Source organism: Canis lupus, chromosome 25, assembly GCF_003254725.2.
Source record: "Canis lupus dingo isolate Sandy chromosome 25, ASM325472v2, whole genome shotgun sequence".
Classification (NCBI taxonomy): Eukaryota; Metazoa; Chordata; class Mammalia; order Carnivora; family Canidae; genus Canis; species Canis lupus.
The window spans coordinates 29,115,942-29,133,279 of NC_064267.1; the positions used below are offsets into that span (position 1 = coordinate 29,115,942).

At 39.3% G+C, this 17,338-nt stretch overlaps 1 protein-coding gene across 6 annotated transcripts in view; it reads left to right on the forward strand.

Annotated features, from left to right (window-relative positions):
* The window catches only part of FBXO16 (F-box protein 16), a 58,524-nt gene that overhangs the window by 4,380 nt on the left and 36,806 nt on the right, over positions 1-17,338 (forward strand). For 5 of the 6 annotated variants that reach the window (XM_025462982.3, XM_025462983.3, XM_025462979.3 and 2 more), the window contains exon 2: positions 9,657-9,692. In XM_025462982.3, coding sequence (XP_025318767.1) covers positions 9,657-9,692 — 36 coding nt within the window. Of the gene's footprint in view, positions 1-970; positions 1,107-9,656; positions 9,693-17,338 lie in introns of all 6 variants that reach the window. The other variant, XM_025462981.3, reaches the window with a different exon arrangement.

Sequence of the window (17,338 nt, forward strand, 5' to 3'; positions counted from 1 at the left end):
TTGCAAAACATTATACAGCTAGTAGGTTTTAGAGCCAAGATCAAACCTGTATAAGGTTAAAAGTTTTATAATTTTTAATGTTAGCAAATGTAATGTTTGCAATGTAAATAAATAAGCAGAAAGAGGAAATTTATTGCAAGGATGTCAGGTAGCTCACGAAATGAGCAAGAAGGGACAAGGGGCTTCTGAGGGGTAAGGCAGCAGGAGCAATTTGACAGAACATCAGTGCTACTGTGAACAACGACCTCAGCCGTCCAATAAGGATGAGCCAGTGTCAGTCCAACTGGCCTAGCTTGGTCTCATAACCATGTCTTGGCTGAGGAAGAGGAGGCCACCTTGATTAACCAAATGAGTAGATTTTAAGCACTGAGGGCAAAGTAATTCTTCATGAGAATTAAAGTGTTTTAATTAAATGAATGTAGACCTATAGTGGGCATTTAAAAAACAGCACATTTCCCCTAGTAAAACCAAATCTATCCATCTCTAAAGGCTTAGCTTTGTCCATTACACCATTCTACTTCTTAAATATGGTATCAAGCTAGAACCCTTATTACTTAGATATCAGAAAGAGGGGAGGAAGAAAGACACAAGGGACTGGGATAGAGTGCTTTCTGTCGCACTATGATTTTATAAATTAAAATACTTATTTCTGGCCAGTACAGTATATTCTAGGTAGGAGTGATTTAAACAGATCTGGTATGATATCTAATTCCACAACCTACTGTCTGTATAAACTTAGGCAGGGTATGTAACTTCAATCAGCTTCATTTTTTCCATACATAAAATGAGCTAAAACCTACCAACTCTTCAAATTGTTATGAACTTTTAGCATGGATATAAAGTGCCTGACCTATAAAATGCTCCCAGTAAATGTTCTTCCCCCCAATTCTCTCTGTCAACATACTAAAAGATGGTGTGGTGTTAGTGCTTTCAATATTCTGAAGATTACATGATTCATTTCTTCTGATAGGTATGATTTTTCTTATGGAAGGATATTCAGTTATTTTATGATGGCATTTGCACCTCCAAAATGCATAGATGGTCCCAAAATGCAGACAAAGATGAGTACCTGGACACCCCTAAACCATCAGCTTTTGAATGATCGGGTAAGTGACTGGAGCCATTTAATCCATTGTATCCATGCCTTAAAGAAAAAAAAAAGTATTAAAATGTTATTTATCAAAATATGAACAAGAATTGTTTAGGATTGTTGTAATTGATTAAAAAGCAAATGGAGGGATGCCTGGGTGGCTCAGTGGTTGAGCATCTGTCTTCGGCTCAGGGTGTGGTCCCAGAGTCCCAGGATAAAGTCCCACATCGGGCTCCCCTTGAGGAACCTGTTTCTCCCTCTGTCTGTGTCTCTGCCTTTCCCAGTGTCCCTCATGAAAAAAAAAAAGTCTTCAGGGAAAAAAGAAGCAAATGGAGAATTAAAAAAAAAAAAAAAAAACTTAGTTGAGCCCTTGCTATGTGGGCAAGGCTGGCAGTAGACAGGATCCCTGCCCATGATGAAAATGTGTTAGATTTGTTCTTTCCTCATCCATATCTACTGTCACTGCTCTTCTCTCTTTCATCCCAAATGCTTTTCTCTTCCATCACTGATTCTCTGTTGGAACCATCAGGAATGAGAGAGGAAAGGGTTGTCTGTGAGGAGTTCTCAAAAAAGATTTTCTTGCTAGAGTTTCAGTTACTGGATAATGCTGCATATTTAACCAAATAAAATGAATAAATCTCAATTGATACTAACATTACTCAGCTACGCCTAAGAAGTTTATTTCCTACCTGCATTCCGGGAAATCACTAATAGAATGCACCAAAGGACTGCAGAGATGGGAAGCTGAGTATCATGCTGGTGTGTGAGACTGGCCAACCTCTGGGGATTTCTAATCGTACTTCACTTAAGGGCAGAATTTACCAACAGGTCAGTGAGCTCCTATAGTCAATACCTATTACAAGGACCACACCTAGTTGTCAGTAAAATACAATCAACATCAATAAAACTGACTTGATTATCTTGCTCCTATACACCAGTTCCTCCTTCTGGTAAAAGGCATCACTTTACACCAAGTCACTCAAGCCAGAAATTATCCTTCTCCATGCCAGCTCTGGATTGGTTTTCCCCAATTTACATGCTAATAACTTAGTCTGTTACTTATGGCATAGAAGACACTACTCTTTCACAGGAAAACACAAGATTCTTGGGTCAGAGACAAAAATCTCTGTTACAGTGCAGCAAGCAGCAGGAGCACCACATTTGCATTGGTTCTTCTTGCCTGCCTTTTCTCACAAGAGTGCTCCAGAAGGCCCAAAAAAATACTACACACACCATGGGTTTACATCACAACTAAGAAACAGTGAGCCCAGGGAATCCACTGCTTTTATACTAAGCAGTAAGCAAGCCCACCGTTGGCCCCAAAGAGAGATAGTATCTCATTACTCAAGGTTGTCTTACTCCAAATGTACCTTGGAAAAATGGTCCCAAGGAAAGAACAATGAAGACCTTGCACCCTTAGTATTCCAAGATATTTAGGAGTATAAGAGGGAGGCCCAAAGAGGTGTGTCTACCAGTACCCCCTCACTCCTCACTTCCACATCCAATTCATTTTTTTTAAAGATTTTATTTATTTGACAGAGAGAGGGCCAGAGAGTACAAGTAGGGGGAGTGGCAGAGGGAGAAGTAGATTCCTTGCTGACTAGGGATGTGGGGTTCGATCCCAGGACTCCAAGATCATGATCTGAGCAAATGCAGATACTTAACCAATTGAGCCACCCGGGTGTCCCCCATCTAATTCATTTTCAAGTTCTAGAAGTCTTCCTCTTCATCTGGGCCCCTTTCCTGCATTTATTTACATATGCCTCCAGCTTCACATCATTGGTTCATATACTCTCATAACCCTTTGCCTAATGCACTGCTGTAACTCCCAACTGGTTTCATTGCCTCAATTCCTACCAATCCATCTTCTAGTCTGGCCCCAGAATGATTTTTCTAAAATATCAAAATAAAAAAAAGTAACATAAATAAAATTTAAAAATAAAATACCAAGTGAATCCTACAGTGTGAAACTGATAACAGACCCTGCTCCACAGAGTAAATTCCAAATCACTACACCTAGCAATGAGGATCTTTTGTAAGTTGACCTCAGCTAACCTCTCAGTTCCAAGCCCTGCCACTGCTTCCTTCTGTCCTATGCTCAGGCCAATTAAGTGGCTTCCAGATGAGCCCTGGTCTCTCACACCTCCACTCTTTTGCTCCCCTTGATGCCTCCCCTACTAGCCAACTCAAATGTCATTTTCTTGGGAGAGCCTCCTCCTGCTTGCTTCTCTTTGCTCTCATCACTGTTTACCAACTTTCCCACTCGACTGTAATGTGTTAAGAGCTGTGATTCTATCTTTTCTCTCTGCATTTTCCATGCCTGACATAGTTCCAAAAGATGGAGTCAGAATTCAGCCATCCTCCCTGGGACCTCCTTCACTGTCTCTCTCCTTCTAGTCTCTAAATCCCTCCTTCCTTAGTTTGAATTTGAGCCTCGGCCTTGAAAGTGAGTAGATATGCTACCACCCTGGCAAAACAAGAGCATCAGTCCTGACCCCTCCTGTTCAGCACTTTTCTGTTTCTACTCTCTGATATGAAACATTAGCAATTTTGAGGAGAGAGATATTAGTGTAGCCCTCGTAATAGTGAGAAATAAAAGGGAGAGAGACTGAAAAGGAAAAAGATAAAAGAAATGAGAAAAGAAGAATGATACATAGACTAAGAGGAGGGACCAGGAGAAACAAAAGGAAAGGCAGAGAATGAGAGACAGAAATTCAGCCTTCATCTGGCCATGAGCACAAACACTGCAAGTTTATTGAGAAAGTATTTTTTTATTCAGCTCAACAACTGTTTATTGAGCACCTGTTTGTTAATGTTCTTGGCACTCACAACAGTTTATCTAACAGCTTCTCTGCTTTCCCCTACCAAAAAGCTTCAGTGTTTGGTTTTGAAATCTGTTTTCTCATAGAATTGTGAAGGTTTTACACATATGTGAAAAAGTGACTTGAATCAAAATACATATTTGTTGGGTGCCTTGATTTTCAGAAATTATCTTTGAAAAATTAGAAGTCTTGGTCGATTTAGCAGCTGCGGAGAAAAAAAGTATCTTAATTGCCTGATTGCCCATTGCAGGTTGGCTTACTAGAGACTCAGACTTTGAGATTAGTGTGTAGAGCATTGATTGTGGAGGGCTCTCGGATCAGCACCAGGGAAAGGAAGGGAAAAAGAGGGAGGTGGGTGAGGGGAGAAGGAGGGAGGAAGAGAGAGAAGGCCATAGGTCTGAGGCCTGGCCCTGTAGCCACCTGCCTGTATACTTCTACATTGGGGGATCTGGCTGGCTTAGTTGGTGCAGCATCTGACTCTTGATCTCAGGGTTGTGAGTTTGAGCCCCACACTGGGTGTAGAGATTATTTAAATAAATAAGTAAATAATAAAAAATATACTTCTATGCTGACTATTCAGTAGATGTTAGCTGTCCCATGGAAGGGCCTAACCTGGAACAAAGCAGAGCTCTCAAGCTCATGGCTGACAGTCAACATCACTCCCAACAGGTGGGTGAGTAAATCCTGGGCAATAGATCACAGCAAGCATTACATTATCTCATCTTGGTTTTTTAATAGTTTTTGTCTCAAAATGATAATTTCTTGAGATAATATTTATTTTGTTCTTTAGACCTCTCTATTTTTTTTTTTTAATCTACGATAGTCATACAGAGAGAGAGAGAGAGAGAGAGAGAGGCAGAGGGAGAAGCAGGCTCCATGCACCGGGAGCCTGACGTGGGATTCGATCCCGGGTCTCCAGGATCGCGCCCTGGGCCAAAGGCAGGCGCCAGACCGCTGCGCCACCCAGGGATCCCTAGACCTCTCTATTTTTAAAAAAGATTTATTTGTTATGGGGTAGGCAGAGAGAGAGGGAATCTTAACTAGGCTCCCTGCTGAGTGAGGAGCCTGACCTGGGGCATGATCCCACAACCCTGAGATCATGACTTGAGCTGAAATCAAGAATCAGACGTTTAACATTTAAATATCTGCATGTATACACACACACACACACACACATACATATAAATGTGCAGATGTACATAGACACACATAAAATTTGTATATGGGTAGACCAAATTATTTTTTTTAAGTAATCTCTACTTAATGTAAGGTTCAAACTCACAACCCCCAGATCAAGAGTCACATGCTCTACTGACTGAACCAGTCAGGTGCTCCAATGCCAAACTATTAATCATGGTTTTCCCCAAAGAGTTAGATGGCAATGGGGGAGGTGGTCCTGTAAGAAGAAAGCTTTCATTTTTTACTTTACATAGTGCAATAAAATTTCTAAAACTCCAAATTTTAAAACAATCTAAAAATGATACAAATAAGAGTAAGGAGATAACAATAATTCTGGGAATTGGAAACTCTGGTTCCAAAACAGTGATAATTTCCTACATGACTTGAATAAGTCACTTCCTTTCTCTGGGCTTTACCATCCTCCTTTATAAAATGAGTTATGTTGGATCAGATTACCTTGGAGGTTGCTTCCAGATCTAATATTCTGTGTAAAATGTATTAAAAATAGATGCCAAGGATGCAGCTGGCCAGAAGGTGTCTATGCATAAATAATGTCAAGGGTTTTTCTATACTTGTAAAACAGGGCATTTAAATGTCACCAATGATCGGTGTAATTTTGAGGTCCTGTTTTCTGTTCTCATTTCAATTGTGTCTTTGTTCGATTCTGTAGTAAAATGTAAACTATGCAACTATTTTAGATTTAAAAAGGGTCACAGTATTTTAAGTTTTTACTTAAGTTCTAGTTAGTTAACATAGAGGGTAATATTAGTTTCAGGTGTACAATGTAGTAATTCAACACTTCCATACAACATTTGATGCTTCACCGGGTACAGGAATTTAACTTTGCAGCAGGCCTTTAGCACAGAGATTGAATTCAAATTCACATGCCTTAAAAGATAGTATGATCAGCATAGCCAAATGTGACAGATTTCAAAATAACTTGGGCATTATGAATTTTGAGAGAAGAGTGTTTTTAAAGTATGCATTTCTTTGCCATCTAGTGTTTTATTTTTTTTTAAGATTTTATTTATTCATGAGAGACATAGAGAGAGAGAGGCAGAGACATAGGCAAAGGGAGAAGCAGGCTCCATGTAGGAAGCCCAGTGTGGGACTCAATCCCAGGACTCCAGGATCATGCCCTGACCCAAAGGCAGAGGCTCAACCACTGAGCCACCTAGGTGGCCCGTCATCTAGTGTTTTAATTGAAAGTAGCCAACATTTCTTTTTCGAGATGTAGTACAGTTACATGTTAAAAGGTGTTCTGAGAAAAAGCACCTAGTTACCATCCATCACTCATAATTTAGGAGCCCCTAAATGTTTCACTCCTACACTGTAATGATGTCGCATGGTGAAATATGTAACTGCAGTGTCAACAGACTAAAATAACAACCGTAGGATTTTGACTTAACAGCAGGCTCTGAATAAACTGTGATATAAACAAACTGCAGGGCTCTGGGAGGAAAGATGATCCATTTTAATATTTCTATTTTGAATCAATACTTTGTTTTTCAGCTCTTTAAGAGGACAAACCTCATTTGCAAGTCTTTAGACTAACTCTAAACCAGAGAATATAAGACTGACTGAACACCTGATAAATAGTGTGTCCCAAATTCTATTTCTTGCAAGGGTCGAGTCAGAGCCAGAACTGAGCTTGTCTAGTGGTATTCCTCCCCCCTGCCCCCCGACTTCCATCAGTTTCTATTTGGATCTAGATGCCTTTGTAAGAAGTGGATTTGCTTAGACCTGCTTCGACTTGGTCATTGGCTCTCTAAAGACTTGTTTTAGGGATGCCTGGGTGGCTTAGTTGGTTAAACATCTGACTCTTGGTTTCGGCTCAGATCATTGTCTCAGGGATATGAGGGCGAGCTCCACGTCAAGCTCTGCACTGGGCATGGAGCCTGTTTAAGATTCTCTCTCTCCCTCTCCCCGACTCTGTCCTCTAAAAAAAAAAAAAAGACTACTGTGTTAGTTAGCCTAAGTAACACTCCCTACCTCCCACTCCATTCCTTTCCTGCTACCTTCTTTTTTTTTTTTTTAAGATTTTATTTATTTATTTGTGAGAGACACAGAGAAAGAGGCAGAGACATAGGTAGAGGGAGAAGCAGGCTCCCTGCAGGGAGCTGGATGCAGGACTCAATCCCAGGACCCCAGGATCATGACCTGAGCCAAAGGTGCCCCTTCCTGCTACCTTCTTGCTGACTATCTTCTCTCCCCTTCAAATCAGTGCCCCTTTGTTTCCAATGCCCCATATTGTCACTGGGCACTATGATGGTCACCTTATCTGCCTTTTGAAAGGAGGTTGTGGTAACATTTTCTTCTTCCCAGCAGTTCAAATGTAGGGCTGGAAGTCAGAATAGGGAAGACCACAGTTATAGTGAGAAACACGGTAGGGTTGAGCTGAACAGACAGCCAACTGTACCAGTGATTTTTAAAATTTAGGGCAGCCCGATGGCTCATCGGTTTAGCGCCGCCTTCAGCTCAGGGTGTGATCCTGGAGACCCGGGATCAAGTCCCACGTTGGACTTCCTGCTTGGAGCCGGCTTCTTCCTCTGCCTGTGTCTCTGCCTCTCTCTCTGTGTCTCTCTCTTTTTTTTTTTTCCTCTCTGTGTCTCTTATGAATAAATAAAATCTTTAAAAAAGTAAAATAAAATTTATAAATGTAAGCCTTTGAGCCTCTGCTTGTCCTCTCTAAAATAAGGAAATTGAAAAGATCTCAAGAATTCCTTTTAGCTCTAAAATTCTATGACTTTTGAAGCTTTTTTGTTGTTGTTCAATCAGCAGATGTTTATTGAGGGCCTGCCTTGCAACCTGGACAGATTATGGAGAAAGTGGTTGTAATCCGCATGGGAAAATAAAATGACTAGAAACAACTAAAGAGCCATGGTAAACCCTGTAAAGCCCAAGTGGAATGCGGGCTATAAATGGAATATGAGTTGGGAGGAGCTAGATCCCTGGGTATCAGAGAAGTGCTGGTGCTGTTGACTGGAGTCAGGTAACAGATGATTGACAGGCTTTGGTTAGAGGGCAAGAGTTGAGGAAATATTTGAATCCAGATTTTAAAATCTTCTGTGTTCTATAGGTTATCTTCTGTTTTCATTCAGAAATCCCAAGTTTATCTGTTGCCATTATTTGAGGGTCCTAATAGCCCAGGGGAGGACTAATAGGGGGAAAGGGAGAAGGGCATTCTTCTCTAAAGTCTATCAAGTGTCTACCTGTGATATATGAGATTCTCTGGCCGGGAGCAAAAATGCCATTTCATGGCCTTAGATGGTTGTTGAAGCAATTATTTCAATTCCCATTTTGTATGCCTTTTTAAATAGCTTTTTTAAAAAAAGATTTTATTTATTTATTCATGAGAGACAGAGAGAGAGAGGCAGAGACATAGGCAGAGAGAGAAGCAGGCTCCATGCATGAGGCCTGATGCGGGACTTGATCTCAGGACTTCAGGATCACACCCTGGACTGAAGGCAGGCGCTCAGCCACTGAGCCACCCAGACATCCCTTGTATGCCCTTTGAAACTAAAGTTTGAGAGTCTAAAAAAGGAAGGAAAGCATTATCTGTTAGAAGCATAAAACCAGCTCCTCATCCTCCTCCACAAAAAAAGAGAAGAAATGGGCCTAAGCAACTCTCCAAGTGGGAACATTCTTACAACACTAGAGCACTTAGGCAGTGCTAAAAGGAAGGGAAAAAACATCAATCCCAATTGTGAAAGCTGACAGAGGGGGTGAATGTGGGCGCGAGAGAGACAGTCACATCTGTTCCTGACTCTCTCTTGCTTCCTCTCCTCATAACTCCCTCCTCTGCCAAACATTCTCACATCAGTCTCCTTTCCTCATTCATTCAAACACACATGTGACTGATGCTCAGAAAAATACCTCTGCACTAATACATAAATCTAGTCACATTGCGCCAATACATTCATAAGGATATTCCTTATCACAGCCACATTCATTCAATCTAGCAAACGTGAGTACCTGTAATATGCGTTATATTGTACAGTGAAGATGTAAAGATGAATAAGACATGGTTTCTGTTCTAACCTGTATATAATAACAAACCTATACAGATAAACACTGAGTAGTATGTCCAGAGGTACACATATATAAACTTCTAATCCTACAAACATATCAGTGTTGCACCCATGATATAAATACACATCGAAATATAAAAACAGAGCTGCTCATTCATAAATTTCACGGGTTCTCAGAGTATTGATATTTGGGGGAGGAGGATCTCCATTTTCCTGTTTTTCCTTTGTCAGTTTTTTTCACCTTCTTTCAAATTCTAAAATTGATTTCACTTTACAATTCCTTTCTTTTCTTATTTCTTGCCTTTAAAAAAAAGTGTTATTTTTTCTTTAAGATGAATAATTCCACATGGAGAAACAAAAACAATATCACCTCCAACGTACCCTCTCAGGAATGAAATCTGTCTTTTTATACTCAGTTGGTATAATGCAAAGACTGTCAGTTTTTATTTATTGATACTTCAATGATATCTTTCTTATAATGGGTATTTTGAACCATGAAATATAAAATCATTCTGTTCTTTTTATTTATTATAGGTATTTGAAGAAAGAAGAGCTCTGCTTGGAAAATGGGTAACCATTTAAAACATAATTTCTTCTCTATTATGTTATGTTTAATTATCATAGAGCCCAAATAATTCAGTTTGAACATAAAGTTATAAGTGATCACTCATTGCCTGAGAAATTTGACTGATACTCTCTATGTATATCAATTAGGGTTCTATACTCACAAAGTAGGTTTCTATCTCTTACAAAGTAGAGTTTAGAAAGGTGAGTTGAATCTGAGACAACAGCTTGGTAACCAGCACAGTTCATCCATTTGGCTACTTAGCATCCATTTGCACCCTTCTACCTATATTTAAATTTCCAAAGGAAGACTGTAACAACTTTATGCTTTATTTAACAAGATACAAGCATCCTCTACACAACTAAAAACATCCTCAAGCTTTCCTCAAAGGAGACACAGAGTCCCAGTGATCATTGTCCTTCTCTCAGTCATGATCAATTGCTGAGCAATGTTGACTACTCATCAAATTCCTCTACAGCCCCACCTGTCTCTACTACCTAAGAGAATTGAAAACATATGGTCATGCAAAAATGTGTACATGAATGTTAATAGCATTATTCATAATACTCAAAAAGTATGAACACCCAAATATCCATCAACAGATGAATGGATAAATAAAATGTGGTTTAGCCATACAATGGAATATTAGTCAGCCATAAAAAATGACATTCTGATATAAGCAAAGTGCAGATGAACTTTGAAGGCAATATGCTAAGTGAAATAAGGCAGAAACAAAAGGACAACTATTGTATGATTCCATTTATATGATGTACCGAGAGTAGTCAAATTCATAGAGACAAAGTAGAATAGAGATTTAAGGAATGTGTAATTATTGTTTAATAGGGACAGAGATTCAGTTTGGGATGATGAAAAAGTTCTGCAGAGGAATGGGGATGATGATTGTACAACATTGTGAATGTACTTAATGCCCTTGACCGGTACACTTAAAAATGGTTAATGGGCAGCCCAGGTGGCTCAGCAGTTTAGCACTGCCTTCGGCCCAGGGCGTGATCCTGAAGACCCGGGATTGAGTCCCACGTCGGGCTTCCTGCATGGAGCCTGCTTCTCCCTCTGCCTGTGTCTCTGCCTCTCTCTCTCTGTGTGTCTCTCATGAATAAATAAATAAATTTTTTTTAAAAAAAAGGTTAAAATGATAAATTTTGGGCAGCCCTGGTGGTACAGCGGTTTAGTGCCACCTTCGGCCTGGGGTCTGATCCTGGAGACCCTGGATCGAGCCTGCTTCTCCCTTTGCCTGTGTCTCTGCCTCTCTCTGTGTGTGTCTGTCATGAATAAATAAATTAAAAAATTTTAAATTGATAAATTTTATGTTACATATATTATACTAAAATTTTTTAAAGGTAAGAAAAATTTTTAAAAGGAAGAGAAAGGAATAAAGTATTGATACATGCTACAACATGGATGAACCCTAAAAATAATATGCTAAGTGAGGGGTTCATGGATGTTTCAGTCAGTTAAGCATCTTTCTTTGGCTCAGATCATGATCCCAGGGTCCTGGGATAGAGACCTGCATCTGGCTCATTGCTCAGCAGGAAATCTGCTTCTCCCTCTGCCTCTGCCCCCCTTCCTCTCTGTCTCTGTCTCTCGGTCTCTCAAATAAATAAATAAAATCTTTAAAAAATATGTTGTTAAGTGAAAGAAACCAGACCTTGTATCATATGATCTCATTTATATGCAATGTCTAGAATAGGCAAATACATAGAGGCACAAAATAGATTAGTGGTTTCCAGGGGCTGGGGAATTGATGGATAATGGGTATAGGGTTTCTTCTGGGGGATAATGAAAATGTTCTGGAATTAGACAGCAGAGATGACTATACCACCTTTTTATTATAGGGATCAAGTATCGATTTAAAAAAGCTCAATCTACTATTACAAGTAAAGTAATTTTTAAAAATAATCTGGACATTATGCAGTAAGATATAATATAAAACCTATCCAATTATAGGCAATCCAAAAGATAATTGGCCATAGAATGTCTTTTTTGTTTATATATTAGCACATGGTCTTGTCTGACGTTCTGTACAGTAACAAAATAATTAAAAGGAACTGAAAAGCTCCTCTACTTTCCTGTTCCATGTTTAATTCCTTATCTCTTGAATCTTCTCTGCCCTTTAATCCTTGTTAGAAAAGGCAATTGCTTCTAAGAAAAACAACTCCCAGAAAACAATAGCTGAAATACCTTAATTGAAAAGAAAGCACCTCAAACTTTTTCTCACCTTCTATGTTGTTAACAGAAGTAATAGTGGGGATGCCTGGCTAGCTCAGTTGGTAGAGCATGCAACTCTTGATCTCAGGGTTGTGGGTTCAAGCCCCACATTGGGTATAAAGATTACTTAAGAATAAAATGTAAAATAATAATAATAGTGTTATAAGGAATTTGAAAAAAGTAGAGGGTATTACTTTTAATTTGCTGGCAACAACCATAAACAGAGCTAAATTTCAAAAGGGAAACAGGAGAAAATATTTTGCAAGTTGCATGATAGGTAAAGATTAATATTTAGGATTTTAAAGACTTTCTACAGGGTCACCTAAGTACTCAAAGGTTGAATGTCTGCCTTTGGCTCTGGTCAAGATCCTGGAGTTCCTGGATGGAGTCCCACATCAGGCTCTCTGTGGGGAACCTGCCTCTGCCTATGTCTCTGCCTCTCTCTCTGTGCTCTCTCTGTGTCTCTCATGAATAAATCAAATCTTTAAAAAAAAAAAAAAAGAGTTCCTTCAAATCAAAAAGAAAAATACAGCCCCTCCTCTATGTAGAAGAATGAGAAATATACAAAAATATATAAATGACCAATGAACATATAAAATATTATCTGTTTCACTAAAATTAGAGAAATACAAATTAAAACAATGAGATTCCCAAACAGTGAGATGTAACAAAAATTGAAGAACTAGATAATATCCAATGTAAGTAAGGATTTATTGGAGAGTAAGAGGATATGCTTAGGGATCCCTGGGTGGCGCAGCGGTTTGGCGCCTGCCTTTGGCCCAGGGCGCGATCCTGGAGACCCGGGATCGAATCCCACGTCGGGCTCCCGGTGCATGGAGCCTGCTTCTCCCTCTGCCTGTATCTCTGCCTCTCTCTCTCTCTCTCTGTGACTATCATAAATAAATAAAAATTAAAAAAAAAAAAAAAAAGAGGATATGCTTAAATACAATTGGAGGGACTGTAAAATGGTAAAGACTTTTAAAAGGCAATTTGACAGGATTGATTAAACTTTTCAATGCAAATGTCCTTTGAACCTGTAATTCCACTTCTGCTTATCTGTACTAGAGAAATATTCACACAGGACATGAAAAGGCATGTTTCGGAATATTGCAGTTTTTTTTTTTTTTTTTTGTATCATAAATGGTGTCAATAGTAAGTAGATCGCAGTATAGCCATGATGAAGGAATGAATGAGAAAATGAATAGGCCATGAATGAATGAGAAAATAATACACTCTGGGTTTATTACATATCAGATCATTTATGGCTATGTTTTGTTCGTTTTTTATTTTTTATTTTATTTTTTTTTTTTAAACTTTTTTTTTTTTTTTTTTTTTTTTTTTTTTATGATAGTCACAGAGAGAGAGAGAGAGGCAGAGACACAGGCAGAGGGAGAAGCAGGCTCCACGCACCAGGAGCCCGACGTGGGATTCGATCCTGGGTCTCCAGGATCGCGCCCTGGGCCAAAGGCAGGCGCCAAACCGCTGCGCCACCCAGGGATCCCTGTTCGTTTTTTAAACTGCTATGTTGGGACGCCTGGTTGGCTCAGTAGTTGAGCGTCTCCCTTTGGCTCAGGGCATGATCCTGGAGTCCCAGGACCAAGTCCCACATCAGGCTTCCGCATGGAACCTGCTTCTCCCTCTGCCTATATCTGTCTCTCTCTCTGTGTGTCTTTCATGAATAAATAAATAAAATCTTAAGAAAAAAAAAACTGCTATGCAGTATCTTGCAGGATGGGTGTATTGTAATTTATTTAACTGTTTCCTTATTGATGGCTCTACATGTATGCAAATGCATAGAAATGTATAACATCAAATTGTGCATAGTGGTTATTTCTGGAGAATGGAATGAAATTGGATGGGGAGGAGCAGTCACAGAGGATTTTCATGTCTAACTGTATTCGTACCTCTTTGAAACTTTTAAATAATATGTCCATACTTTATTTTTTTTAAGATTATATTTATTTATTTATTTGACAGAGAGATCAGAAGTAGGTGGAGCAGTAGGCAGAGGGAGAGGGAGAAGCAGGCTCCCCGCTAAACAAAAAGCCCGATGCAGAGCTAGATCCCAGGTCCTTGGGATCATGACCTGAACTGAAAGCAGATGCTCAACTGACTGAACCACCCAGGCGCCCCTGTGTTTTTTGATTAGGACTCAGAAACTTAACCAGATTGAGATAACCAACAAGCAAAAAATAACAAGTCTTCCTCTTCTCTTGTCCCTCACTTGCTGTGAACTTTTCCTTGCCATTTAGTGTGAGATGAGAGGAACCTGAAGGCTCTAGCAAATGTCCTCACTTTCTGCAACTGCAGCAAGAATCCTTGGAACATCTACTCCAAACATAGGATTTTCACAATTCTATTGAGTCCAGAAAGCCATATAAAAAGGCATTAAAATAATTATAAAATATAACCCTATCTTAATTGTGATATAACATAATACACTTGGTATAATGTAGTATAATATAAAAAAGGAACTGTGAAGAAAGGTACCATATGTGATACCAGGATCGAAGAGTGGTATCTTCCCCAAATTTCACATATTGGATCCCTGGCTACTATGTTATGGGTATTTTTACTTGAAAGGTGAGGGGAGAGATGTAGGAGATTATCGAATTCCTGGACAGTTAACTCTTCCACGGATTATTTACTTTTTGGATTATTCCTAGCGTCTTTTAAATTCCAAAGGGATTTTCCCCAACTGTGAAGCATTCTTCTGAGTCATCAACTCACCTTCAATTGGTAGGAGTTCAAGGAATGCAAATTCATTTTCTATTAACCTAAACAAACACAATTAGAAAGGAAAAATCCCTCAAGGCAAAGAACACTTATCAAAGCCAGATATAAATTACCTTTGACCATGGTAATCAAGGAAATAAATGAGAAACCAACATAATTATCTTTTTAATCTCTAGTGGAAAATGTTTTAATTTTTTTTATAGATTTCTTTGGCATTTTATAATGCTAGGTTCTTTTATATTCATTTTAAATCACTGTTCTTCCACCTGAGCTCACTCTTTTTTCGTGGGCAGCAATGAAAGTAGATGAGCTAACCTCAATCATTCTAAATGTACTTTACAACCTTGCCAATCTGCAAACATGAGAATTTTATGTTTTTTAATTTAATTGCTTGCATATATATTCTTTTCACACTGATTTAACACACATACTTATTTTTTTACTAAAGATTTTATTTATTTATCATGAGAGACACAGTGAGAGAGAGGCAGAGACATAGGCTGAAGGAGAAGCAGGCTCCCTGCAAGGAGCGAGATGTGGGACTTAATCCCCAATCCTGGGATCACGCCCTGGACCAAAGGCAGACACTCAACCGCTGAGCAACCCAGGTGTCCCCGTACTTATTATTATTTTTTTATTATTAAAAGATTTTATTTATTTATTCATGAGAGATATAGAGAGAGAGAAGCAGAGACACAGGCAGAAGGAGAAGCAGGCTCCATGCAGGGAGCCCTACGTGGGACTCGATCACGGGACTCCAGGATCACGCCCTGGGCCTAAGGCAGGTGCTAAACCGCTGAGCCACCCAGATATCCCCGTACTTATTGTTTTTAATGATAATATTGCATAATGATGGCTACTATGTCTACAATGAGTCATGCACCTCATTAAGAATTTTACACATATGTTATTTTATTTAATCCTCACAACAACCCTACAATTTAGATATAATTATTCTTAATGTATAAATGAGGAAATTGAGAGGTTTTTAGTGGCAGAGCTGGGATTTAGTGATTTATTTCTAAAGAGTATTAGAAATAGGAGAATACTGGAAGTGAGACTTCTAATGGCCTCCTTCCCAAACCCACCATCAATCTGTAATCCCATACTTTCTCTTATCATGTTTATATATTATAGTTAGCATATCTGATCCCCTATTGTTAGGCATTTTTGGTTATTTCTGTTTTCTTGCAGTGATGATAATATCTCATGAAAATTTTTTTGTGACCATAATCATCCTGGGTCCCCTATGTAGCTCAGTTTCTACAGAACCACAGAATGCCACCTACAAGGAACTTTTAAAATAATTCCAATTTCCACTTTGTGTTTCAAAGAAAAATCACAGCAGCACCAGTTCAAAACTCTTGACAATAGTTCTCAGGTCTCCTTTTGTTAAACAACAAAAATTCAACTGGGTAATTTAAAAGATCAAATTGACTCTATTAAGCAATTTGTGAATCAGGCAGCATACCATCTAGCAAATAGAGAAGAGCTCCCTCGAGCTACAGAAAAGGAAAGGTTTTTAAAAGTAGAGAGGAAGGGACACCTGGGTGGCTCAGTGGTTGAGTGTCTGATCCAGTCCCACATCGGGCTCCCTGGTATGGAGCCTGCTTCTTCCTCTGCCTATGGCTCTGTCTCTCTCTCTCTCTCTGCATCTCTCATGAATAAATAAATAAAATCTCTTTAAAAAAAAGTAGAGAGGGAGCCTAACAGCAGAAATTATTAGCAAAGAATGCATTGTTTTAGGCAAGGTTGCTTTCCTAAGGGAAATGGAAGGGATCTGTTGGAAAATTTCCTAGTGCTGACCAGGAAATTCCGCATTGACTGGTTAAAGGTTATATTCCTGGGGATATATAATATACAATTAGGTTAGTATTAAATCTTGGTTTGCTGACATGGGCCCTTAACATAAGTGACTCCACTGTACAGTGGTTTTCTTTTTAATACCTTCCTTTATACCTCAATTCTCTCACAGTCTCTAATTGCTGTCGAGGCAATGACATTCTGAACTCCCAAACTCCCAACACGCCAAAACCTAACTGCTTTTCTCTCTCTTCACACTCTCCCCTTGGCTCTTTATAGATCAGTGCACTTTTTCTGGCTTGGTTTTTTCCCTTGGCCCCAGTCATTCTGATCTGGCTTCTCTCTTCATTCTAACAATCCATCCCAAAAGGAAAGAAATCCCCCACTGTGAAAGCTGGAAATATGAATTGTGCAGAAATAGGGATAGGAGAAATCAGGGAATACTCACACATGAATAGATTTTCTTCATTTATTTGTAAGTTGAGGTTTTGTTTTTTTTCTTCCCTGCCGCAAGCACACTATAAAGTTCTCTACATGAGTTCTGTCTTTCCACAATGTCAGGATTCCAAACAGAATGACATTTGTCATCACGCATTTAACTTAGCTTCACACACATCACACAAAACAAAGTACAATACAAAGTCACACAGCAGAGAAGCTATAACAGGGGGCAAGAAGTTAACGAACCAAATGGAGGTCAGTCCCTGAGAGCACAGTTAAGGTGAGGCCTCGGTCCAGTCTAGGTCAGCTCTCAGCTCATACTGCTTATTCTGTTCAAGCAGTGGAGAATCTCTGTTATGTTTAAGATCAATCAGGCCGGGCCTGGAGCGACAATTGCCTTTCAAAGACCGTCAGAAGTGGAAGGGTCAGTGTCTGCAGAGTCTGA